Genomic DNA, 24,502 nt, shown 5'->3' with positions numbered 1-24,502 from the left:
GTATGTGTACTATGGGTTCCTGGTGCTTACAGAGGCCAGAAGAGGGTGTCGCACCTCCTGGAACTGTAGTTAGAGATAGTTTTGAGCTGCCAGGTGGGTGCTGGAAATTGAATCCATATCCTCTGCAAGAGCAGCCGATGCTCTTAACCACTGAGCCATCTCTCAAGCCCCCCATTTTATTTTATTTTTTTTGAGACAGAGTCTCTTCCTGGAACCTGGGACTAGACTGACTGGCCAGTGAACCCCGGGGGTCTTCCAGCCTCTACCCACCCACCTCAAGCCCGAGGGTTACGAGTATATGCCACAATAACCAGCTCTTTAAGTAGGTGCTGGGAATCGAACTTGAGTCCTTATGCTTGTCCGGCAAACTTTATCTACACAAGCGTCTCCTCAGACCCCTGGAAGACAGTCTTCCTCACCCTGCTTGCGAATTGTTTTGCAATTCATGTCACTGCTGTGGTGGTCTGGAGAGAAGTGGGGGTGAGGCAAGGATGTCTGAAAGGGGCCCCTGGGAGGAGGTGCCAAAGCTCACTTGGCCTGTGCAGTGGAGACGGGAGGAGGCACGTGGCACTCCGGCCGGGTGGCACTCGAACCTCTAGATTCTGAAAGAGAAGGGTGTTTGGTAGATTTCTCCAAAGATAGTGCCAGGAGCCGAAACTTGCTCTGGCTTGAATGAAATAGTGATTTCCAAGTAATTGTGTCCTCGTGACACCTGCAAGGGGGGGACCCTCAGGGGTGGACCTCACCGCTTTGACTAGGCCCTCTGGTCAAGTGTGTGGGATGATTTAAACACCATTGCTGGTCATAAGGAGGCCAAGGCTGGACCCAGGGTTGGCCAGGCTGACGGGGATACATCCAGAGTTCCAAATGGGGTAGGCAAGGACATTTGTGGGTGCTTGGCTTCATCTGGGCAGTGCTTGGGCACTGGGCTTAGAGTGAAATAGCCCTGTCGCCATAGCAGGTTGGGGCCCTGCTTTCATGTTCTCAGGATGGCAGCAGCATAAACAGGTACCTGGAGCAGCACTGTGTGTCCCCAGGTCAGGTGCGTGACCAGCACAGTGAGTGGCAGGCTTGGCTGGGCACTGTGGTGCCTAGGTGGGGACAGGTAGGAACTGCTTAGTGGATGTTTGGGTTTGGTCCTGTGGGCTGTGGACCAGAGCATCTGTCATCCAATGTGTGTCTTGGACACTCCCTGCTCCTGCTCTCAGGCTGGCCCTTAGTTTGACTGTGGAACCCTGGAAAGGAGTGTAATATCCTTTGAAATGATCAAGGACATTTGGCTCACAATTATAGCAGGCCATTACTTTATAAAGGGAAAGGGGCTCATCTAATGACTGCCAACCACTGCTCTCCTGTGATCACAAGACCCTGGAGTAATACCACTCAGCACAGGAGCTGCCTGGCAAGCTCTGAGTGTGGACCAGGGAGGTGTGAGAGTATTGGCAGCTGTGGGCACATCCCAGCTGCTGCCTAGACAGCACAGGACACCATCCTTGGACCAGATGAGCTATGCCTAGCCCTGGCTTTCTCCTTTCCTCTCCTTCATAGCAGAAGATCCCTGCAGGGCCGTCTGTTGCCAATGTCACGGTCACACAGGCCCGAGGTTGCCTAGTCTGGGAAAATTGCACTTCTCATCTCAGGCCTCTGTGGACCTCCTAACCTTGCTGGCCATGTATGAGGACACCCACCAGAGAAATATTAGCACTCTCTAGCTAGGAACAGAAAGGACCCAGAATTCCCACTTCTCAGTGACTTCCAATGTTCCCCACCTTTTCTCAGTTGCTGTGGCTAATGTCATCAAGCGTCCACAAGGCCATCCTGGTGTGTGGACACCTTTCCATATGATCTAGACTGCACAGCAGATCACATGTTGGAGGGGCATTCTGCCCTGAGAGGACCAGCTACTATCTCCTCCAATGCCACCTCCCCTGCTCTCTCTTCACCTAATTGTCTCCATTGACTTTTGGGACTGACAATATCAGTTTCCTGTAACCTGACAGTGTGTGCAGAGGTGGCCTTGTCGGCTACACAGGGATGCAGGCCTGCAGGAGGCAGAGCCGCGGGGCTAGACCAGTTTTCTGCTTAGGAAGTCACCTGTCATTAAACCGTCCTTTTGAGATTGACAGTGCCTTACCCCTTACCTTCCTTCGGCTCTGCCCAGTCCCTAGCAGGGTGATGCTACTGTCTCATAGGTCCTACATGACATCCCTGTCTCTGAGTCCCTCTGTCTCTGCATTCCCCTCTCCTTGTCCCTGCTGCCTTCCCACTGAAATTCTCTCAGAACCTCCTGAGCCACTCGCCTGACCACAAGACCTCCCCTGCCCCTCCCTGCAGAGCCTGAGTCCCTCCTGACAACTCACATGACTTACCCTAGTTCTTTATTTTTTGCCTCCCCAGGCACCCTTGGATTATGCTCATGGGTATCTGAGCAAGGCTGTTTTTAGAGCTTTGTTCCTACCAAGGGACAGTGCCAGTATCACATGAGCTATGGTGTGGCTTTTGTGCCACAGCAGCTCTGGAATGCTCGTGGGCTGCGTGACTTTGTGGTGTCCCTGGTGCTGCATGGCCTTTGGGGTCTGGCCAGCAGAGCATGTGATACATTAGGACACTGTTCTCTTCTTCCTTGGGTTCTCCGAGTCTCCCTCTGGATCCTCTAAATGTGTTAAGATGAAACATGATTCATGGACACTTCTTGTTGTTTTGTTTTGTATTTTTGAGACAGGGTTTCTAGTTATCCTAGAACTCACTCTGTAGACCAGGCTAGCATCAGATTCAGAGATCCACCCACCTCCATCTCTGGAGTGCTGAGATTAAAGTTGTGTGCCACCATGGCCTGGCTCATGGGCACTCTTTTAAGTGAGTTGTCCCATGGGTCACTGGTGCCTTTTATTTTGTGATATAATTTATGACCTTCACCTGCCTCTCCATTCCTCTAAATATTGGAAGTGTGTCTTTACTCCACTATTGTGTTTAACATCTGTCACCTGATTTTTAGGATGGTCACCATGGTAAGTTGGAGATGCTTGAAGATGGAGACATTAGAAGCCCTCAGGGATCCTAGATTCAAAGCCCAGGTTGTTTATCAGATGGTCACTACCTCACCACTGTTCTGTCCCTACCATGGGGCACCTGCTGTGAGCCTAGCAGGTGAGCCATACCTCCTGGTGTTGCAGGAGGTGGACAGTCAGAGGCCAGGTGAGTCCAGGAGACTGAGTGCAAGGTTACAAATAGTGCAAGATTTGGAGGGTGCTCTGTGGGGCCAGGCCAACACCTCTAGAAATGGGGAAGGCAGGTAAACTGTGGAAGAAGGGAAGGGCCATGTGGGAGAACTAGCTGCTGGTGCCAAAGCTACTTGCTGTGTGGGTGTCCAGATATCTGCCACAAGGGCTGTCCTGAGCAGCACTCACCTGTGCAGGTGTGGTGAGGAGCTGTGTGTGTGTGTGTGTGTGTGTGTGTGTGTGTGTGTGTGTGGTGGGGGCGGAGAGTCAGGGAGGAGAGAATGAGAAGCAGGTAAAAACTGAATTTTGGAGACACGATGGTGAAAAAATGGGAATCCCAGGAGGCAGCTGCCTGTGGAGAGCTGAGACCCGGTGGGGGGGGGGGTGGGGGGGGTGGTACAACAGGCTCCACAGGGCACTGGCTTGATTCTGCTCAGCTCAGCCCCTCCCCAGTGTGTGCGCCTCTCGGGATCCCAGGGACCTGACTACAATCCTTTCACACACAGCTCAGGTTACACCTTCCCAGGTTCTGATGACCCAATTTCCACGGCAACAGCTTGGAGACTAACACAAAAAGATCAAGGCGCGCTACACAACATGCTTTGCTAATTTAGCTGTTGCAGAGATAGGGGCGTTTTAGCTAGACTGCAGGATTCAGAGCCAACCTCAGGAGCTAGCAGGCAATGTTCATCCATACAAAAATACACCGTGATTCATAAAGAAGCATTCTGGAGTCCAGCTTGTGTTCAAAGAGGGCGTTGCTGTCTATAATCTTCTCTGCCTTCCTGACCACACTGCTTGAGCCCACAGCTTCTGTCAGAACCTGTTAGTTCCCACGGCTGCGTGCCCAGCCTAGAACTTCCTTTTGATCTGAGCCAAATAACTGCAGTATGCTTCAGGCAAAGTTTGGGTCACTCTGCCTCTCTGGGCTACGGGGTTAGAGAGAAGATTGTTTGGTACCAGGCATGCTGGAACACACCTGTAATCCCAGCACTCAGGAGGCTGAGGCTGGAGGGTTGAGAGGCCATGGCTAACCTGGGATACACAGTGAGACCTTACTTATCTCAAAACAGCAGAATCAAACCTAAAGGTTGTTGAGGGCTGTCATCCTCTTGATCATGCTTCTCAACCTTCCTAACTCTGCTACCGTCTAATACAGTTCCTCATGTTGTGGTGGCCCCCAATCATAAAGTTATTTCATTGTTACCTCATAACCGTAATGTTGCTACTCTTATGAATCATGATGTAAATATCCGATATGCAGGATATCTGATATGTGACCCCCAAAGGGGTCAAGACCCACAGGTTGAGAACCACCGCTCTGTCTGGGCCCATCCAAGTCATCCTGTCTCCCTGCTTCCAAACAGACCCCAGCCTCTCTGGTACCCTTTTCCACGGGGTTGACCCTGACTCTCCCATCTTTGGTGGCCCTGTATTATATGTGTCCCATCCCACTTGGGTTTCTAAGCCAGTTTCTACCCATCAGAAGAGAGAACATGTCCAGAGCACATGTCACACACAGCACAATGGTTGACTCAAGGAGATCAGCACTTAAAAGGCTGAGCAGCCCCTGTGAAAAGTCACAGCCTGTACCTGTCCTCTGACGACACCAAGCTGCCTTTTGTTGCTTATCTCAGAATGACACATCTAACCTGCCTTCTTTTCTTTTTTAAAATAATCACATTTTATTTACAGGAGGGGACTCATGCCATGGTGTGCATGTGGTTGTCAGAGGACAACATGTAGAAGTAGGTTTCTCCTTCCACCCATGCAGATCCCGGGGATCCAACTCAGGTCCTCAAGCCTGGAGCAGGCACATTGACCCGCCGAGGTATCTCGCCAGCCCTAGCCTTCCTTTCTTTTGGGGGGATCTAAAGAGAGTAGCTTTTGGAGTTGCCGGTGTCTGTCTGTGTCGCTCTGATGGGGTCCTTGGCTCTAAGTGTGGTGTCTTTGCAGATGCCTGCTCCGTGCCAGTGTCCGAGATCATCGCTGTTGAGGAAACAGATGTTCATGAGAAACAATCCTCTAGTGGCCGATGGCAGAAAATGGAAAACCCGTTCGCATTCACAGGTAAGGGAGCCTGGGTGCTTGCCAGGTCCCCCTTAGCTCCATGTAGACTACAAAGAAGGTCAATGATTGGCTTATCTTCATAGACTCTTTTTTTTTTCTTTTTTTTTTTTTTTTAAAGATTTATTTATTACATATAGTGTTCTGCCTGCATGTATGCCGGCAGGCCAGAAGGGGGCGCCAGTTCTCATTACAAATGGTTGTGAGCCGCCATATGATTGCTGGGAACTGAACTCAGGACCTCTAGAAGAGTAGCCAGTGCTCTTAACTGCTGAGCCATCTTTCCAGCCCCATAGACTCTTTCTGACAGCAATTATTCAACATCAACTTTCTGGGCTGGGAAGAAGGCTCAGAGTGTAAAGTGATTGCCATGTGTTGCTAAAATTCCCCCTCCTCCCAAGGCCCCAAGGACACAAACACAGGCAGTTTAGCACCAAAAGTCACTCTGGGGGAACCAATGACTTTATTGGGCATCCTTACAGAACGTAGGTGAGGGGTTACGTACAGGGGTGTGGGTGCCTCTCCCGCTGTGGGCTGTGCCAGGACAGCCTCATCCGACAGGGGCGAGGACTTCCCTATAGCCCCAGAGACCGAGCCCCAGTTTAGTCTCCTCGCCTCTATACAGCCTGGCCCCACCCCCTGGCCTCATGCCACACTGCCAGGTGCTAGAGGGCAGCTGGCTACCCAGGTGAGAAGCCCTTGCCCTCATCTGGGCCTCTCCGGAGTGGGTGTAAACTCCCGACCCAGCCCAGCTGGGATGATCTTTTGCAAGGGGGCACAGCTGAACACCCCAAGACGGGTGCTCGGTGCCCCCTGCAGTCCAGCAATGAGAGGGGCAGGCTGAGACACCTGAGGAGCTCCAGCTAGCGAAGAAGCCCATGAGGTCTCACTTGCAGAGCTGCCCACCCCCCTAACCCGTGTTGGTCTCTGTGCAGTCCACTGTGTGAAGCGAGCGCGACACCACCGCTGGAAGTGGGCACCGGTGACCTTCTGGAGTGCCGACGAGCAGCTGTGTCACCTGTGGCTGCACACCCTCCGTGAGCTGCTGGAGAGCCTGAGTACGTGCGCGCGCGCGCTTTCGGATTTGTTGCCAGGCAGCAACAGCTGTGGTGGCGCGCAGGACTCAGTGACCTGACCCAGGTGGACGTGATGGATCCCTTTGATTTGTTTTTATGTTTGCTACTTAGAGGGCCACAGCGGAGTCGGAGTCGTAGAAGTGCGTGGACTCCGCAGCCGGGGTCCTGGCCCAGCCCCTGCTTACGAGCAGTGAGACCGAGGCACATCCCTTAGGCCCCAAAGCCTCAGGTTCTTTCTCTGTAAGTGGTGTGGATACAAATACATTCCAGGTACAAATGAGGATTGGCCAGGATGTGGGGGGAACCACCTCCTGTTTTCTGGCAGTGTGGCCTCTGAAATGCAGCAGAGCCCAGTGCCGGGTTAGTGTGTGCTAAGGGACTATTTCTCTGTCACCTTGAACATGGAGGGCATCATCCTGTTCTTTTGGCACCTGTAACACCGGGTTATATCATAACCTTCTGTACAAAGGCGACAACTATTCTATCGATGTCGACTGTAGATACAACATTGCACAGGTTAGCTTTTTACCTTTTGGGGGTTAATTAAAAGTCAATTGTGGGGCCAGTGAGCTGGCTCCGGGAGCCAAGGCACTTAGCACCAGCACCACCGGACCTGAGTTCCACGCCCAGGATCCATGTGGTGGAAGGAGAGGACCACATCCTTCAAGGCTGTGCTCTGACCGCCACGCATTCCACGTGGGCGCTTGAGTGTATGAACTCGTGAGCACATGCACAAACGCACACCAAATAAAGGAGTAAAACGGGAAACAAAAGCAAATTAAAAGTGAATTACAAAAGGCCAGCATGGTGACACATGCTTGTGATTCCAGCACTTGGGAGGGAGGCAGGGGGATTTCAAGTCCCACACTGGCCTGGTTTGCATAGTGAGACTATCTCAAAGCACTGAAGAAGGAAAAGAAAAAGGGGACGGCCACCCACCGCCAGCCACCAAGCCTGACAACTTCACTTCCATCTCCAGAACCTGTGTGCCAGAAAGAGACAACCACTTCCTTGAAGTTGGCTCTTCTCACCTCCATACATACACAATATAATAAAAAAAGGGGGGGGGGGAGGGGGAGGGGAGAAGAGGAGAGGAGGGGAGGGGAGAGAAGGAGAGAGAGAATTGGGTTATAAGGTATTTGAAACTGCTCAACTCCCAGGCCTGTTCATGAAACATCTCTTGATTATCAGAGGGTGGTTAGAACTGTTTTTTTTCCTGAATTCTGTTTTCCCCTGGTACTGGAGTTCCCCATCCCCCTGCTGACCTTCTTAAGGTCACCCTGAGTTTCTAGATCTTCTGTAACCAGCTCTGTCCCTTGGCTACTACTCTCTGTACTGCCTCAGTTTCCCCTGCTTGCTCCCCTGGTCTCCTGACTCTTCCTCCTCCCTCCCTACCCCCACCCTCCCCTCCCTGCTTGCCTCGCCTCCCACCAAGTCATGTTTCCACCAGGCTGGGTCATTAGTCAGGCTTGAGCCTACGGGCTCGGACTCCCCTGGAGTCCTGGAGATTTGTTATGATTTATCATTTCTCTGTTGCTCACAGAAAACTCCCACAGCCATCAGACAGCACATGAGTCCCTCCTGTCAGCTGCTCTACTTTTCTGCATGTGTGTGTCTGTCTGTCTGTCTGTCTCTGTGTCTGTATGTGTGTGAACAGGTTGTTATGGAGGCCAGAAGACAATCCCAGACATCATTCCCCAGGCATCTTCCAAATTTCTTTTGAGACACTGTCTCTCACTGGCCTGACATTCACCAAATAGGTAGGCTAGGCTGGCTGACCCCCAGGGGTCCGCTTGTCTCCACCTCCTCCTCGGCTCTGTGGTTACATGTGTGTGCGTACCAGCACCTGGCTTTTGAAAAACTATGAACATGGACTGAACTGATCTTGCTGCTTGCTTTGAAAGCTTTTTACTGAATGCACTATCTCCCCAGATGTTTAATGTATTTTTAAAATTCTTTTTACACTAGCCAGGCAGTCGGATCTCTGAGTTCGAGGCCAGCCTGGGCTACCAAGTGAGTCCCAGGAAAGGCACAAAAAGCTACACAGAGAAACCTTGTCTTGAAAAACCAAAAAAAAAAAAAAAAAAAAAAAAAAATTCTTTTTACACGTGTGTGTGTGTGTGTGTGTGTGTGTGTGTATTTTGCCTGCTTGTATGTGTGTAGACTGTGTGCATGCCTGATGCTCCTGGAGGTCAGAAGAAAGTGTTGGACTCCCCCTGGATTTGGAATTATGGGTGGTGGTAAGCCACCATGTTAGTACTGGGGGTTGAAGCCAGGTCCTCTGTATGAGCAGCAAGTACTCTAAACTACTGGGCCAACTCTCCAACCCTAGCCCTTTAATGTATCTTTTAAAAATGTTTTATTTATTTTTCTTTTTTGGTTTTTCGAGACAGGGTTTCTATTTGTCATTTTGGTGCCTGTCCTGGATCTCATTCTGTAGAACAGGCTGTCCTCGAACTCACAGACATCTGCTGGCTCTGCCTCCCAAGTGCTGGGATTAAAGGCATGCACCACTGTTGCCCAGCTAAAAATGTTTCATTTTTATTTTATGTATGAATGCTTTGATTCCATTTATGTGTGTACAACATTTGTGCACAGTGTCCACGGTGGCCAGAAGAGGGTGCTGGATCCCCTGGAACTGAGCTACGTGGGTGCTGGGAACTGAACCCAAGTCCTCTGCAGGAACAGTAGAAGCTCTGGGCAGTGAGCCACCTCCTCCATAAAACTTTTAGTGTTTTATTGGAATAAGCCAGAGACATGGTTGTGTTCTGAGTGTGTGAGTTTTCACACTGAGCATCTGTAATGGCACTCAGAACTAGCAGGGCAGTCAGCCAGTCCCAGGCCCCACTTCTTCCAGAGGTCACTGTGACCCTGACGTCTAAACAACTAGACCCGTTTCTATTCTGCTGCATAAATTCAAATGGAACAGTACCAGCTCTTTGGAGATGAACACTGTGGATGCAAAACTTGTCCCTTTATCTGTATGGCTGTGCTTGTTCATTCTTGTGGCTGCCCAGCGTCCATGGCCTGATGGTACAGCCACTCCCTGCTGAGACTCATCTTCATGACTTCCTCTGGGCTAGCCTGGACAATAGTGTAGAGAGCATCCCTGCATGTGTCACTGTGTGCCTATGGCACTTCTCAAGAGTGTGCTGAGGACTGGACTGTGGACACTACCGAGGGTCTCTCTCCACACAGCCACCATTGAGTCCTCCTACTGGCTCCACAGCCTGTGTGGCAGGGGTTCGTTGCTTTATATTATGGTATTAATCTACATTTCTCTGATGCTTGAGAAATACATATGAATATATGAATAATATATATGAATATATGTTTTCACAGGCCAGTTGTTCTCTGGTGAGAGTCCTCACTATGGAGTTTAAGGTGTCTTCAAACTCATGATCCTCCTGCCTCAGCCTCCTAAGTGCTAGGATTGTAGGAATGAAACACCACATCTGGCCCACGTTCTCCCTCTCTCTCTCCCTGTCTCTCTCTCTCTTTCTCTCTCTCTCTTCCTTTTTTATTGCTTGTGTATAGACTTATTAGGTTTTCTGCCCCCCCCCCATAATAGTTTTCTCTGCCTATGCAGTACACTAGGTCAAGTCAAACCGAGAAATTATAAGAACAAGTTTATTTGAGCAAAGCAACTACCAGGCAGGTTCTCCAGTCCCAGAGACCGTGGCCGGAGAAGCCACACCCCCAAATTAAAGCAGGGAGACCTTACAGGTTGTAGGTGAGGGGTGATGACGCATTCTCCACAAGCTGGGTTTGTGTCCAAGTATGGTCAAAAGCTGAGCACTTTAGGCCGGGACTTGAGTGACTGGCGTCTTCAGGGAAGGAGCTGCCACTAGGAATGTGGAACTGGGCTTTTTGGTGCCTTTCCTTTGTTTGGGGACTCTTTGAGTGGGCGGGGTTTGGAGAGAGAGACAGGAATGGGGCTTTCCAGATCATGCAGGAGTAAGCTGGAGGATCCAACTGAACACAGATATTTAATAGAAGTTCATGATTCTCCTAGTCATAACTACTTATTAGTTCTAAGGCTTGCATGGACCACTTCCTTTTGGTTCCTTTCCACACATGCTGCCCAGCCTGGGACTCCAGTGCAGTGTCAGCAACATTGATGACTCAGTCCTGACTGTGGGGATGCACCACAAGGAACGAAAGGGCTCGGTCAGCTTCATCACATTGAGGGAATTCTCCTCTAAGGAGCCTAATTTCCTGAGTTGGTTTTGTTTGTTTGTTTTTTGTTTGTGTTGGATTTAAGGACTCTTAGTAAAACACCCTCAGGTCTTGTTGTTAATGCCTGTGACCTTTACTCCCTTTCTGCATCATTGCATCTGACTTCCTGACGCTTCATTTAGGAGTTCTCACCTAGAGTCAGGGAGAAGTTGGCTTGTGACTTCCTTTCTGAGACATCCCTGTCTGGCTTTGCCTCAAAGGTCACAGTGACTTCTTTTGAATCACCCAGAAATGCTTCTTTTCCTGTCCTTTGGAAAAGGTCACCCATGATGGAGATTGGGTTTCTTGTAGTTTGAGGGACTTCAATGAAGAAACTGTTTAGGCCTGGGAATTCTTAGTAAGAAGGCATTTATTTATTTGTGTGTGTGCACATGTGTATGGAGGCCAGAGCTGACTTCAGACCAGGGTTCTCTCTCTGTCACTCTCTATTTTTGGAGACAGGTCTCTGGTTGAACCTGGAGCTCGATGATTTGACTAGACTGGCTGGCCAGCCAGTCGCAGCAATCCTCCTGTCTCTGCGATCTTCCCAACTCTGGGACGTCACCTGGCTTTTTTGCTTTGTTTTGTCTTTTGTGTTTTGAGACAGGGTCTCTCTACATATCCCAGGCTGTCTTGGAACTCACTATAGATAGTAGACCAGGCCAGTCTTGAACTCAGATCTGCCTGCCTCTGCCTCCCAAGTGCTTGGATTAAAGGCGGGTGTCACTATGCCTGACACTTCACTGGCTTTTCTTCAAGTACAGAGGATCGGAGCTCAGGTCCTCATATGTGCCCAGCGAACACTTTACTAAGCTACCTCATTGGCCCTGTACCTGGCTTTTCTGAGCCAACTTGAAATGATAAAATATGAAACAGACCTCTTCTAAGTTTCTTCATTTTGGGATTTGTTTGTTTTTACCTGTTTATATTGAGAGTGGGTCTAATGTACCCCAGGCTGGCCCTGAATTTTTTATGTAGCCAAATCTGGCCTTGAACTTCTGATCTTTCTACCATTAACTCCCAAGTATTGAAATTACAGGTGTTGTGCCACCGTGCCTGGCAGATTTTGGAAACTGCATGCTCCCTGAAATTCCCTCAGTGTTTGGCTTACCTGCTGGCCTGCCCCTCTCTTTCTTCCTTCTCTTCCCTTTCTTTCTCTCTCCCCTCTCCACCTCTCTCAGTCTCTTTTTGGTGTAGAAGCGGAATGGAAGGCCCCCTTCATGCTCTATAAGCACTCTGCCACGAGCTCCACTCCCAACACACTATATTTCCATTTTCTCTAGATGGAAGAGCATCTGCTCAATTGGCTGTCTTTTTTCACCACTAGAGTCTAGTGTAAATGGAGTCATGCGGGTGAGCTATCTTGTATACATCCTGGACCCCAGCCTGGTGCTTCTGACATCTGTCCACTTGGTGGTGCCCTACCTATGGGTATGTACCCCACAGTTAGTCATTAGCCACTCACCCACTCTCTGGGTATGTGCCCCACAGCTAGCGGTTAGTCACCCACTCATTCCATGGGTATATGACCCGTAGCTAGCTGTTAGCATTTACCCACCCTCTTGCGTCTGGAGCAGCCATTGCTGGCTATCTAAATAGCGCAGTGATGAAAACCATGTCCTAGTTCGGAACATAGACTTTCATCTTGGGTTTCTGGGCACCTTCCTTCATGTTACTGTGATCTTTTTTTTTTAGATGTAAGTGGCAGAATGTACTTAAGTCAACCAAAATAGATGTATGATGTGTTTTATAGGAAAATAGGGGTGCCTCAAGAAACCCAGGCTTTTTCTGGGCCACCAACCAGCTCTCAAATCGTGACATGGAGACTTATTAGTTATGAATGCTCGGCCTTATCCTAAACTTGTCCCACCAGCTCTTATAACTTAATCTGTTTCTCTTCATCTATGTTTTGCCTTGGGGACTTTTACCTGCCTTTCATTCTGTATGTCCTACTTTACTGCTTCAGTGTCTGTCTGTCTGTCTGTCTGTCTGTCTCTCTCTCTCTCTCTCATCTAAATTCCTCCTACTACTTATTCTCTCTGCCCACCAGCCCTGCCTAACCCTCTCCTGCCTAGCTAGTGACCCTTCAGCTTCTTATTAGACAAATCAGGTGCCTTAAGGCAGGCAATGTAACATATCTTTACATCATTAAACAAATGTAACACATCTTTACATAGTAGAAGTAATATTCCTCAACATACACAAATGTAACACACCTTCACATAGTTAAAATAATATTCCACAACACCCAGGCACTGGCTAAACCTGAGGGAAGGGCTGGAGCCAGGCCTAGGATGCTGTGGGAGCCTCTCTTCCCATTGTCTGCCCAGTTGACTCATCTGTCTCTCCGTGTGTCTGTCTTCCTCTCCTCCTGCCTCTCTCTGTATTGCCATCTCATTCTTGTTCTCAAAAGCCTCGTCCTTCCCGTGGGCAGACAGAGCTACCGCCACCCTTGTTCCTGCCTCATGAGATTTGGCCAGGCCAGGACCTTCCTGATGCCCCCCACGAGTGCAAAGCCCCACCCTCATCCTAACGGCTGGTCCCCTTTCTCCCCTGACGACCAAGAATTCTCTGTCAAACCCATCTGCTCTTCACCAGCAGCACGCTGATGGCGTTTGAATTCATTGCACTGGTTGTGACTGACCGCTGTGGATGTTGTTTTGCAGCTTCAAGACCAAAGCGCTTGCTGGTATTTATCAACCCTTTCGGGGGAAAAGGTCAGGGCAAGCACATCTATGAAAAAAAGGTGGCACCTCTCTTCACCTTGGCTTCCATCACCACTGAAATCATCGGTAAGTGTATTGGGCACAGGGGGCTGGGGGAGGGGGGATTTACCAGAGGCCACCTTGAGAGGGACTCACTTGCCACCACTGGAGGGGACTTTAGCTTAGATGATCACTTCAAACTCAGCTGGAAGAATGCAAAAGAAATAACGTACTTAATGTCCTTTGCCTCTAAAGTACTCACAGGAACAACGAGATTAAAGAGCTGAGTTTGAGGGCAGGAGGTCCTTGCAGGAAAAGATCTGAGCAATGGATGTCTGAGAATGTCACACGTGGGTCATTTTACAAAACACGCCTTAACCCCATGTCACAGCACTCTGTCATGAGTGCAATGCTAGTTTTGGAGGGGGAGACAGACATGGTCCATTGCTCCTGCTGGCCTTCAGGGGCTTGGTACCATCCTGTTAGCAAGAACCTTCGTGCAGCTGGCCCTGGATGTAATCCCAGCACTTAGGAGGCTGAGGCAGGAGGACTAGGGGTTGGAGGCCAGCCTGGTCTCATAGTAAGACTCCACATCAAAAAAAAAAAAAAAAAAAAGCTAATTAGCAATACAAGTCAAAAGTCTAAAAAATGAAGAGGTTATCCCAGTATCCTATGCTTCCCAAATCTGAGCACAGTCAGATACTCACCAAGACTGAGGCACTCAGGTATCCCAGCATGCTTCATGATAACAGGATACTGGAAACAATGCAGATGCCCGCAGCAGGAGTTGTGAGCATAGAATCATGGTGAATCCAGAGAAACAATATACAACAGCTTAGAGGGGCATTTTCAAAGTATTCTAAACCATGAAAAATTGTGATAGCCAGGTGGTCACACACGCCTTTAATCCCAAACACTCGGGAGACAGAGGCAGGTGGATCTCTGAGTTCAAGGACTGCCTGGTCTACACAGAGTTCCAGGATAGCCAGGGCAACACAGAAAAACCCCATCTTGAAAAACCAAAAGCCAAACCAAAAAACAAAACAAAACAAAACATAACAAAAAACAAAAAAAACAAAACAAAAATAAAACAAAACAAAAACAAAAAAGATTGTGATATGGGCAACTGCAGACACAGAATCATGTGAGCAGTAAATTTCACTAACAATTTTGCTTTATCACACTGAGTATAAGGATTGTGGGCTAGCCTTATCTCCTTCTTTTTTTAAAGATTCATTTAGTTATTATGTATACAGTGTTCTGCCTGCATGCCAGAAGAGGGCATCAGACCTCATTATAGATGGTTGTGAGCTACCGTGTGGTTGCTGGGAATTGAACTCAGAACCTCTGGAAGAGCAGCCAGTGCTCTTAACCTCTGAGCCATCTCTCCAGCACCCCCAACCTTATCTTCTTCCATTCTGGTGTATTCTAAAAAGTTTAAAGTAACTCATATACTAAGGAATAAGTGTAACAGAAGCTGCACTTATTTGAATTACTGTCAAATAAATTATTTGTTGAGGCTGGAGTGATGACTCAGTGGTTAAGAGCACTTGCTGTTCTTGCAGAGAACCAGGGTTCAATTCACAACCCCCTGTATGTAACAGTTGTCTCAAGGGATCCACTGACCTCTTCCATGGGCACTGTTTGCACATGGTGCTCATACATACATGCAGGCAGATACTCATGCACATAAGTTGAAAATAAAAATAAAAAAATCAGTTGTTGACAATTGTGAAGAACATCAGGTCTCGCCTGGTAGAATGGATCCTAAGATGTTTCCCATAGAGGCTGCTTTCCTCTTTTGTAAGAGGGAGTGAGGTGAGTCCGTGGTGGGACGTCCTCTTATAAAATAGTGTCCGTTGGCAGTTAGCTTACACATGGGTTCCAAGATGTGAAGATGAACGGTCCCGTGTCATGTTTCCCCCACAGTTACTGAGCATGCCAATCAAGCCAAGGAGACCTTATACGAGATCAACACAGACAGCTATGATGGGTGAGTTACACTTGCTTTCCTCTTGGTCACAGACAGTAGATGCTAGCCAAGACCTACCCTGTGGGAGCCTTCCCTCCATGTCACAGGACACATGTCTTCCACACACATGCACAGATTTCTCCAGGCCTCCCTGCAGTCATCCCCAGCATTAGACAGTGCACCAGAAAAACCTGTCCTGCCTACACTTTTCTCCCCTTAGCTTCCCTGACTCATTTATTTCACTTGGTCCCCTCCTCTCCTGTTTTCTGAGCTCCCAAGACTGTGCCCAGGGCTGGAGTTGACAACAGGAGCAGTGGTCCCCTCTCATCTGGGGTCCACTGCTGGGCACAGCAAGGCCGCCCAACTGCATCAAGAGAAGAGAGGGACACCACATGTCATGCCCTGCCTAGGAGGGCTTCCCAGCAGTAGGAATGCTACCACACTGAGGTGGTATTCATGCCCAGCAAGTTTGAATCTCAATATTGAGTGTTTTTTACCTTTAATCACTATTTTTTTTCAGTACTGGGCACTAACCCCAGGGTCTTTGTGTTTAGGCAAGTGTTCTGCCACTGAGATATCCCAGATCAAGCTATAGTTTTATTTTTTAGTTATTATTTATTTTACGTGTATGATAGTTTGTTTGCACAGATGTAGGTGTGTGCACCATGTGTGTGCCTGGTCCATGGAGGGCAGAAGAGGAGATCAGATTCCCAGGAATTGGAGTTGTAGAACGTTGTGAGCTGCCATGTGGGTGCTGGGAACCAACCACTCTGGGGGAGCAGTACATGCTCTTGACCCCCGAGCCATCTTCCCGGTCCCCAGACCAAAGGTTTTCAATGATGGCTGACCAAGACTGGGCACACGTGTACCCTCTGCTCAGAAACCACCAAAATGCCACATCTCTAGCAGGGAAGCCAGGATCTGTGAAGAATCCTGTTGTTTGGAAAAGTAGAACAGGCAGGCTGGCAGGACCTCATCACATAGGGAATTGTTCAGGCCCCAGTCCTAGGTGTCTGACAGGCCAGTCTTGCAAGCCGTCCCCAGGACTTGAGGCTCCCAGCTGCTGCAGGCAGAGGGACTGGTGGGCTTGACAAACCTGTGCTCCTCCTGCAGCATTGTGTGTGTTGGCGGGGATGGCATGTTCAGCGAGGTGCTGCATGGGGTGATCGGGAGGACGCAACGGAACGCTGGCATTGACCCCAATCACCCCAGAGCCGTGCTGGTGCCCAGTGCCCTCAGGATTGGCATCATCCCTGCAGGTATGGTACACATATGGCTTTCTCTTCACTGTTGTCATTAGGAGGCCTGCATGCACAGCCACAGGGCATGTCCAGTCATATGGTCATACCCCCACCCCTTCATTAGTAAAACTTCCCTAGGATTAGGGCTTCAAGTGGGGGGATAGCATTCCTGGTTCATCCTTCGTTTAAATTATGATTCTGCAATCAGACAGCAGAGAAGAGGGTCAGGAGTTCGAGATCATCCTCTGTTACATAGTGAGTTCAGCCTAGGTTATGTTAGACCCCATTTTTATTTTAAAAAAAGTTATTTTAATAATTTCTCATAACCATTCTTTCTGTGAGATAAGGTATGAGTAGCAGAAAGAACATGACTGTGTGTCTGGGAAGACCCTTATTATCCCGGTGCCCTGAGAGCCTAGGAGCACACAGGACAGTCTCTGCCAACAGTTGGAGGCCAGTGGGGCTGCTATCCTGGAGTCAGGAGGTACCTGGCACCTGGGGACAGAGATGGGTTATCAGGGTGGCTGGCTGGAAGAAATGGCTTCTAATTGGCCTGAGAGCTGGGATCTGGGGCTGGTGTGGGCTGAAGAAACCTGCCCAGGGGTCCTGGGACCTTGGGAAGGGACCCAGATGGGGAGGTAGTTGGCAGAATCCAGGACAAGACTTCACTCACTTTGGGAGGAAGCTGTGGCAGCTAGACTGTATCTTGAGGGTGTTCATCTGGCTTGGCATGTTTAATGCTTTTCTAGAAAGTTCCTAGTTCTTAGAAAACACAGTGTGATGATCTTGACTTTTAGATCCCCTGGACTGAGAGCTTAGGAGATTGGGAAAGCACACCCTTGGGTGTGTCTATGAGGTGCTTTGAGGAAAGCTTTTGTGGGATAGTTGCTGTGCCTGAGGGAGGAGCTTCATCGGCAGGCTTGATGAGAATGCTCACCAGAGACCCAGTCCTTCGAGATGAAGGCAAGCTGGCTGAGAGACCCTGAGGGAAGACAATTTGGTTTCCTAGCCAAAGATGTAGTGCCCTGACTGTTAGCCGGTCGCTTACAAGTCATCCTTTGCCCATCAGAGTGACCTGTGGAGTCCCTGATTCTATGGAAGTTGCTACATGAATAGCGTGTGATACTAATCAAAGAGACTCAGGGAACTGACCTCTGCTTAGTAGGACCCGTGTCCAAAACTTGATCTTTCCTGTGCCACCAGGACTGTGAGCTCCGGTTGGCTGCTGGCCTGCGGGCTAAGCAGAGAACTCCTACCATCCAGTGTGTAGGGAATGCCAAGGGTTCCTGTGAGCACAGATCATTCTTTTCAACCTGGCCCTCAGTGCTAAGGTCGTGCCTGGCCGTGTCAGCAGGGTGGTGAATGAAAGCCCTCAGAGCCACATCCAGCCTCTTCACGGCAGCACGGCAAATGGACAAGTGGACGTGTGAACCGCTTGTCCTCGGGGAGGAAATCTGAAACAACAGCTTTGTGTGACCTCCGCTGGATCCAGCCCGTTCAGAAGTCTGATGTTTCTTCTTTCACTTCATTAAAGCACAGAATGAGTTCCTTTGGTAGAATGCTCAAATGGTGCAGCTCCGACTTCTGCCCAGCTCTGTTTCAGCCAGGCGACATCTCCCACGCTGAGCAGCACACAGGCAGCAGAGTCTCACTTGACGCCACAGTGGGGACTGCAGGACAGTGCAATAGGGGTGGGGGTGGGCATGAGCTGCTGAACACGTTTGCCCCTCAGCCTTGATGTCAAGGAAAGTTCTCAGGGAATTGACCATTTAGTGCAATCATGATCACCTGGGGCAAGGGTAGAAGCCAGTCAGGCTGAGCAAGGGAGGCGGGGCCAGGGACCTGGGATATGAGACTCTCCCCTGTGCGCCCAGCAGAAAGGATGGGGACCGTGCTCCAGCAAAGCTGGAATCGTCTCAGGCTCTAGTTCTAGTTACTTCTCTGTTCCTGTGGTAACACACTGTCACCAAAGGCAGCTTAGGGAGAAAAGGGTTTATTCAGCTTACACTTCCCATCATTAAGGAAAGTCAGGGCAGGCACTCACTCAAGCAGGAACTGAAGCAGAAACCATGGATGTTGCTAATTAGCTTGTTCCTTGGCTCATGCTTAGCCAGCTTTCCTATCCAGCCCAGGCCCACCTGCCTAGGGATAGGACCACCCACAGTGGGGCTGGATCCTCCCACATCAGTCAAGGTAACCTCTCACAGACATGGCCACAGGTCAGTCTGACTGAGACAGTTCTTCAATTGAGGTTCCCAGGTGACTCTCGGTTGTGCCAAGTTGGCAATAAAAACTAAAACTTTCACAGTTCACTCTGTTTGCCGTGTACTTCCCCATGACGATGCTCTGTGCAGGACGCCCGTTGTTCTCAAGGTCTAGGCTGGGCTGGGCAGCACTACTGGCGGCTACACAGATGTGGGCAGGGGCCACATACCTTCCAGAGCTTTACAAGGGAGGGAAGTGGCTGCCTGCATTGCGGACGTCTCTTAGAAGCTCCAAGAGGGTTCAGGATGCTCTCTATGTCCGGGTATGCTACAGGCCACTTCATGGAGGGATGCATTACCATAAGGCCACTTTCAGTATTTTCAACCTTCATTTTTCGGGTGAAATTCTTTTTTCTTTTTATTCTCTAGCTGTTCCAGGGTCACAGATGGGCAAGATCAGCTGAGCGGAAGTCAGTTACAGTTTTGGACAGTTGCATTAGCACTAAGAGCTTTCCTGTCCTCCTTGCAGGGTCCACGGATTGTGTGTGTTACTCAACAGTGGGCACAAATGATGCAGAGACTTCAGCCCTGCACATCATTGTTGGTGAGCCCAGGCTTATTTTCCTAAGTTTTTGTATTTCATTTTATATATGTGAGTGTTCTGCCTGTGTGTGTGCATCTGTGTACCACGTGTATGAGAGTCCCTGAGGAGGAGGTGAGCCTTCATGTGGGTGCTGGGAATCGAATCCAGGTCCTTCTCAACAACAACAAGTGCTCTTAACCAGTGAGTCAGCTCTCCAGCCCCAAGTCCTGTCTTACACATATGGCTGCCCCCTGCACAGACCCCAGGCCCCAGCTAGTGTCATGTGGCCCCACTGTCTTATGTTCTTCCTTGCTCTCCTCCCTTGGCTGGCTGCCAGGACTAATCCCCATTGCAAAACACCTGCAAGGCTCCAGGCTGAGTTACTCCTCTGAGTGACAGACACACCCAGCCCCTGCTCCAGTCCCAAGTGAGAAACCCCCCAGGGGAAAAGCTGTGGGGCTTCTGAGAAATGGCTGGTGTCCCTGCCTACACCATCCCTCTTTACAGGGCCATTTTTACTTGCAGCCATGGAAATGCTTTATTTTAAAATAACCACTTGGGATTGTATTATTGCTTTGGGTGGTGTTTTTCATTTTGTTTTTGTTTTTGTTTGTTTGTTTGTTTTTGAGACAGGGTCTCAACATGTAGTAGTTCCAGCTGGCTGGTACTTACTACGTTGGCCAGACTAGTCTCAAACTCACAGGGATCTACCTGCCTCTGCTTCCCAAGTATAATTTGTTTTTGTTTTTGTTGTTTTTGTTTTTTTGAGACAGGGTTTCCCTGTGTAGCTTTGCGCCTGTCCTGGAACTCACTCTGTAGACCAGGCTGGCCTTGAACTCACAAAAATCCGCCTGGCTCTGCCTCCCAAGTGCTAGGATTAAAGGCATGTGTCACCACCACCAGCTACCAAGTATAATCTTTTTTTCCAGACAAGCCTTTTCTATATCACCTAGGCTGGCCTCAAATTCACGATCCCTTGCCTCGGCCTCCTGGGTGCGGGATTGCAGGTGTGTGCACCACCACACTTGGCAGATTTAGTGTTTTAAGTGTCATGTACCTGTTTTCCACCCCAAGCCTGCTCTTCTCTCTGTCCATGGTAACATGGTGACATGGACAGCCCTCCTGGGCACGTTCTGTCCTGTTCCTTCAGAACAGTGCTCAGACCTTGCTTGGAAATAGGAGCCCAAACTTGTCATTGGAGAGCTTGTTTAGAGGTTCCGGCATGTACCCTGGGCCCAAGAATGGTCCTCCTCTACCCAGGGAGGTTGTCCTCTCCGACTGACTGGGAGGGATGCAGGTGAAGCAATAAGGAAGGGGACACCCACCTAACCAGCCAGATAAGCCAAATCCACCCTGGTGTGTGTGATGGCGTGACAGATGTCCCAGCCAGATAACTGTTGTCACATCTGAGTTTTGCCACCCAGATTGCCACACGGAGCAATTGTCTTGTGTTTGCAACAGGCAGGCACCTCCTGTGTATGTGGAGGCAGGGCAGAGGAGGTCAGAGTGGGGACGGGGCTCCCTGATGGTTCTCCTCTCCCACAGGGGACTCACTGGCCATAGACGTCTCCTCTGTGCATCACAATAACACATTGCTGCGGTACTCCGTGTCCCTGCTGGGCTACGGCTTCTATGGGGACTTAATCAAGGACAGTGAAAAGAAACGGTGGATGGGCCTCGTCAGATATGACTTCTCAGGTATGCTGAGTCCACAGACAGTGTGCCAATCCACACAGTGCCCCCAGAGATGGACCTGGGCCTTGTTTTTCAGAATGGGGGCATGACCCTGAATCTGGCTGTGGTGACCCAGATCGTGTCGTTCCCCCCTACCCCCCCCCCTCGACCCCCAGAGTCCCAGCAGCATGTGTCAGAATTAGACTGAAGGAGACCCTGTGGACTGGGAGGGAGCTTGCTTGGCTTTATCATCTGTCGCATGTAGGTGGTACTAACCCAAGAGATCAAGGCAGGTGTTTTCACAGATTCCCCGTCACCCTGAGCACAGCAGGTGAGATGGGAGGAAGGTTCGCTATGAAGAAGTGCAGCAGCCCTGGGCATCTGCCCTTCAGACTCAGGTCCACTTCCTCCCTCCCCACAAATGCACATTCTTCTACAGTAGCAGCCATCAGCTGTCCAGCTACACCCGTGAGCATGCGTAACTGACCGGGACAGGAGAGGTCTGAGGTCTGCATCTGCTCCAGTGGAACTCCAGCAGGGAGGGGGAGGACTGGACCGGCGTTCCCCTTCCTCCCTACCCTCCTGTTGTGCAGCAGGGACTCAGTCCCCATTTCACAGTTGAGACAGCAGGCAGTATGCTTACATGGCTTGCCCAGGTTTGGTGTCACTGGCTCTCAGAGGAGGTAGGCATCAGTGTCTCTGGGAGGCTTGTTAGAGCCCAAACCTCACCCAGGGCCTTCCCAAAGTACAGCTGGAGTGGGGCAGACCTGCACACAGTGCCCTGGGGATGCAGATAGGTCCCCAGTCCTAGCCATGTCCCCTCTTACCTAGTCACCAAGCTAGGATGAACAAGAAATGCTCATCAGCTTCAGGCTGCACCCCAAGTTACCACCTGCTGGTTTCAGGTAGTGGGTGGGTACTCCTCCCACCCCCATCGGATTTAAAGTGCCAAGGAGAGGAGCTTAGGGGAAAAAATGTGAAATGCAGGGCGTGGTATTCTGGTGGTCCAGGTGGATCCCTTATCTGGGCCCTGTTCTGTATGGTCTGCCTTTGGCAAAACTGTATAGTTTAACGACTCTGAGCACCAGAACCCACCTCTTTCCTCGTGAGAGGAAGGAAGGCAACCTAGACACTGGTGTGGCAAAGGTACAACATATATATATACCCAGCCCTTTGGAAGAGACGGGCTCTGGGTGCTGGGCAAACTGTGACCATTTCCATATTGAAATACTACGCCTGCCCCCATCTTTGGGATGGGGAGCTCCTGATGGTCCAGAGCCTCTGGCTGGTGCCTTCCTTCTCATTCCTCTCAGAACACATCTGAGAAGCCCCATCTTCCCCTCAGGTGGAGCAGCTCTCCTGGTCTTTGTTCCCACCACATTACAGTCCTGAAAGGGCCACTTGAGGGTGTTAGCGCACACCACGCCAGTTGACTTTGGTGTTTGGCTGCAGTGAGATGGAAAGTGTCCACTGTGCTGGGCAGCTGAGAGCTTTATGTCCTGGACTCTCGGACATGCCAGGGCTGGCTGACGGCAGCTGAGGTGGGAACCTAGGGTTTGGAAAGAGGTTTCTGCTTGTGATGAGACTGCTGTCCCCAGTGTCCTATTAGAGCTCAGGGTTGCATACCACACACAACTACCAGCCTGCTCACTGTGGGTCAGTGCCTCCAGGGCGCTGGACACTGGACATCTCCTGGGGCCCACAGGGAGTAAGTGGAAAGAGAAAGAGGTGCTGATATGCAGGTAGAGGCCACAGACGCCCCATGATCCAGAGCCATTCTCCACAAAGCTCCCCCTGGCATGCTTTCTGCACCCAGGCCCTAGCATAGGGGACAAGCACCTGAATAGGGTGGGAAGGAACCAGGACCTTCCTCCCCAGGGGAGGCTTGTGGCCTTGTAGGCGAGGCTATGATGAAGTGGAGCCTGGCCCCTGTGTGGAATGGAAGGGCTTAGTATACTAGGGTTTAGATGGGGTGGACTTCTCAAGGCCACACATCACAGCACACATAGACTAGACAAAGACATGTGCAGGGCCACAGCAAGCCCAGCTAGTCCCAGAGCAGGTAGTCACCCTGGGACATCCCTGGACTCCCCTATGCCTCCTGCCCACTCCTGCTATCAGAGGCCCATTGGTCCAGCCTGTCGGCCTTGTTCAACCTGACATGCACCATGCAGCTGGTACCATGGATGGCACCGCACAGTACGCCCTTTAGGAGGCAGGCAGTACCACTGTGACCTTGGTCCTAAATTCACCCAGGAGACCCCCTAATGTTGTGGGTGATGACGACTCTGGTGGGGGTTAAGCACACAGGAGGCAGGGGGCATTGCCGACCACGTTGAAGAAGGGTGGTAGAGACCCTGAGCCATCAGGCCACATCATTGAGTTCATGCAAGGTCACTGCTGCCAAGCACCCTGCTTTGGCAACTTGAAGGCAGCCTGGATATGTGGCCTAAATCCTGACCACACCTCTCACCAGCAGTTTTTGTTGGGAGGCCAGAATCTGCATCTCCTTCTGTACAGTAGCAATGCCAACTGGTACAGGAGCAATGTTGTATGCAAGGGCCCTCCTGCCTCGTGCAGACCAGTCAGCTTCCTGTCTTCTCTCTCTTCTTTAAAAGTTTATTTTGGGGCTGGAGAGATGGCTCAGAGGTTAAGAGCATTGACTGCTCTTCCAGAGGTCCTGAGTTCAATTCTCAGCAACCACATGGTGGCTCACAACCATCTAAATGAGATCTGGCGCCCTCTTCTGGTGTGCAGACATACATACAAACAGAATACTGTATACATAATAAATAAATAAGTCTTTAAGAAAAATTACTTTGTGTCTGCACATTACATATATGTCTGGTGCCTATGGAGGCTAGAAGAGGGCGTCAGATCTGGAACTGAAATTACATATGGTTGTGAGCCACTGTGTGGGTTCTGGGACTCCAACCTGGGTCCTATGGAAGGACTACCAGTGCTCTTGACTGCTGAGCTGGTGGTGGTGGCGGCGGTGGTATGTGTGTAAGGACACTTGGTAACCAGGCACTGACACATGGGTATTCTTTCTCGACTGCTCTTTTCTCCAGGGTTGAAGACCTTTCTCTCTCATCAGTACTATGAAGGTACAGTGTCCTTCCTTCCTGCACAGCACACCGTGGGATCTCCACGGGACAAGAAACATTGCCGGGCCGGGTAAGCAGGTGCATTTCTGCATGGGTTTCCGTTGTAAATTACTTGACCTATGCAGGGCTGTTTGGGAGCCTGTTCCTGTTAGGACAGTGGAAGCAGAAGGACTTTCTAAACACAGAGGGAAGACTCTTAAGTTTTGTGTGGGGCTTCCCAGTTCACAGATGCTTCCAGAAGAGCTGGCTCAGCATCTCCATCCTGGCGATGTGCATAGCAGCTACGTTCTCCCCATGGTGCAGACTCAAGGCACAGGTCCAATAAACTAGACCAGCCACACCCTCACCTAGATGAGAAATATGCACTAAGTGAATGGCTCAGCTCTGAGTTACTTACTGACCGAAGCATAGGCTCATCACACTTGTTACCTGAGATA

At 50.2% G+C, this 24,502-nt stretch overlaps 1 protein-coding gene across 1 annotated transcript in view; it reads left to right on the top strand.

Annotated features, from left to right (window-relative positions):
• The window catches only part of Cerk (ceramide kinase), a 45,983-nt gene that overhangs the window by 14,249 nt on the left and 7,232 nt on the right, over positions 1–24,502 (top strand). Inside the window, exons 2-9 of the mRNA XM_036208586.1 lie at positions 5,175–5,288; positions 6,221–6,343; positions 13,246–13,371; positions 15,214–15,277; positions 16,370–16,515; positions 19,231–19,305; positions 20,830–20,982; positions 24,030–24,135. Of these exons, the coding sequence (XP_036064479.1) occupies positions 5,175–5,288; positions 6,221–6,343; positions 13,246–13,371; positions 15,214–15,277; positions 16,370–16,515; positions 19,231–19,305; positions 20,830–20,982; positions 24,030–24,135 (907 nt within the window). The remainder of the gene's footprint in view (positions 1–5,174; positions 5,289–6,220; positions 6,344–13,245; positions 13,372–15,213; positions 15,278–16,369; positions 16,516–19,230; positions 19,306–20,829; positions 20,983–24,029; positions 24,136–24,502) is intronic.

Source organism: Onychomys torridus, chromosome 16 (assembly GCF_903995425.1).
Source record: "Onychomys torridus chromosome 16, mOncTor1.1, whole genome shotgun sequence".
Taxonomy (NCBI): domain Eukaryota; kingdom Metazoa; phylum Chordata; class Mammalia; order Rodentia; family Cricetidae; genus Onychomys; species Onychomys torridus.
Note: the sequence above shows the minus strand (reverse complement) of the source record. Positions and strands in the feature narration are given on the sequence as shown.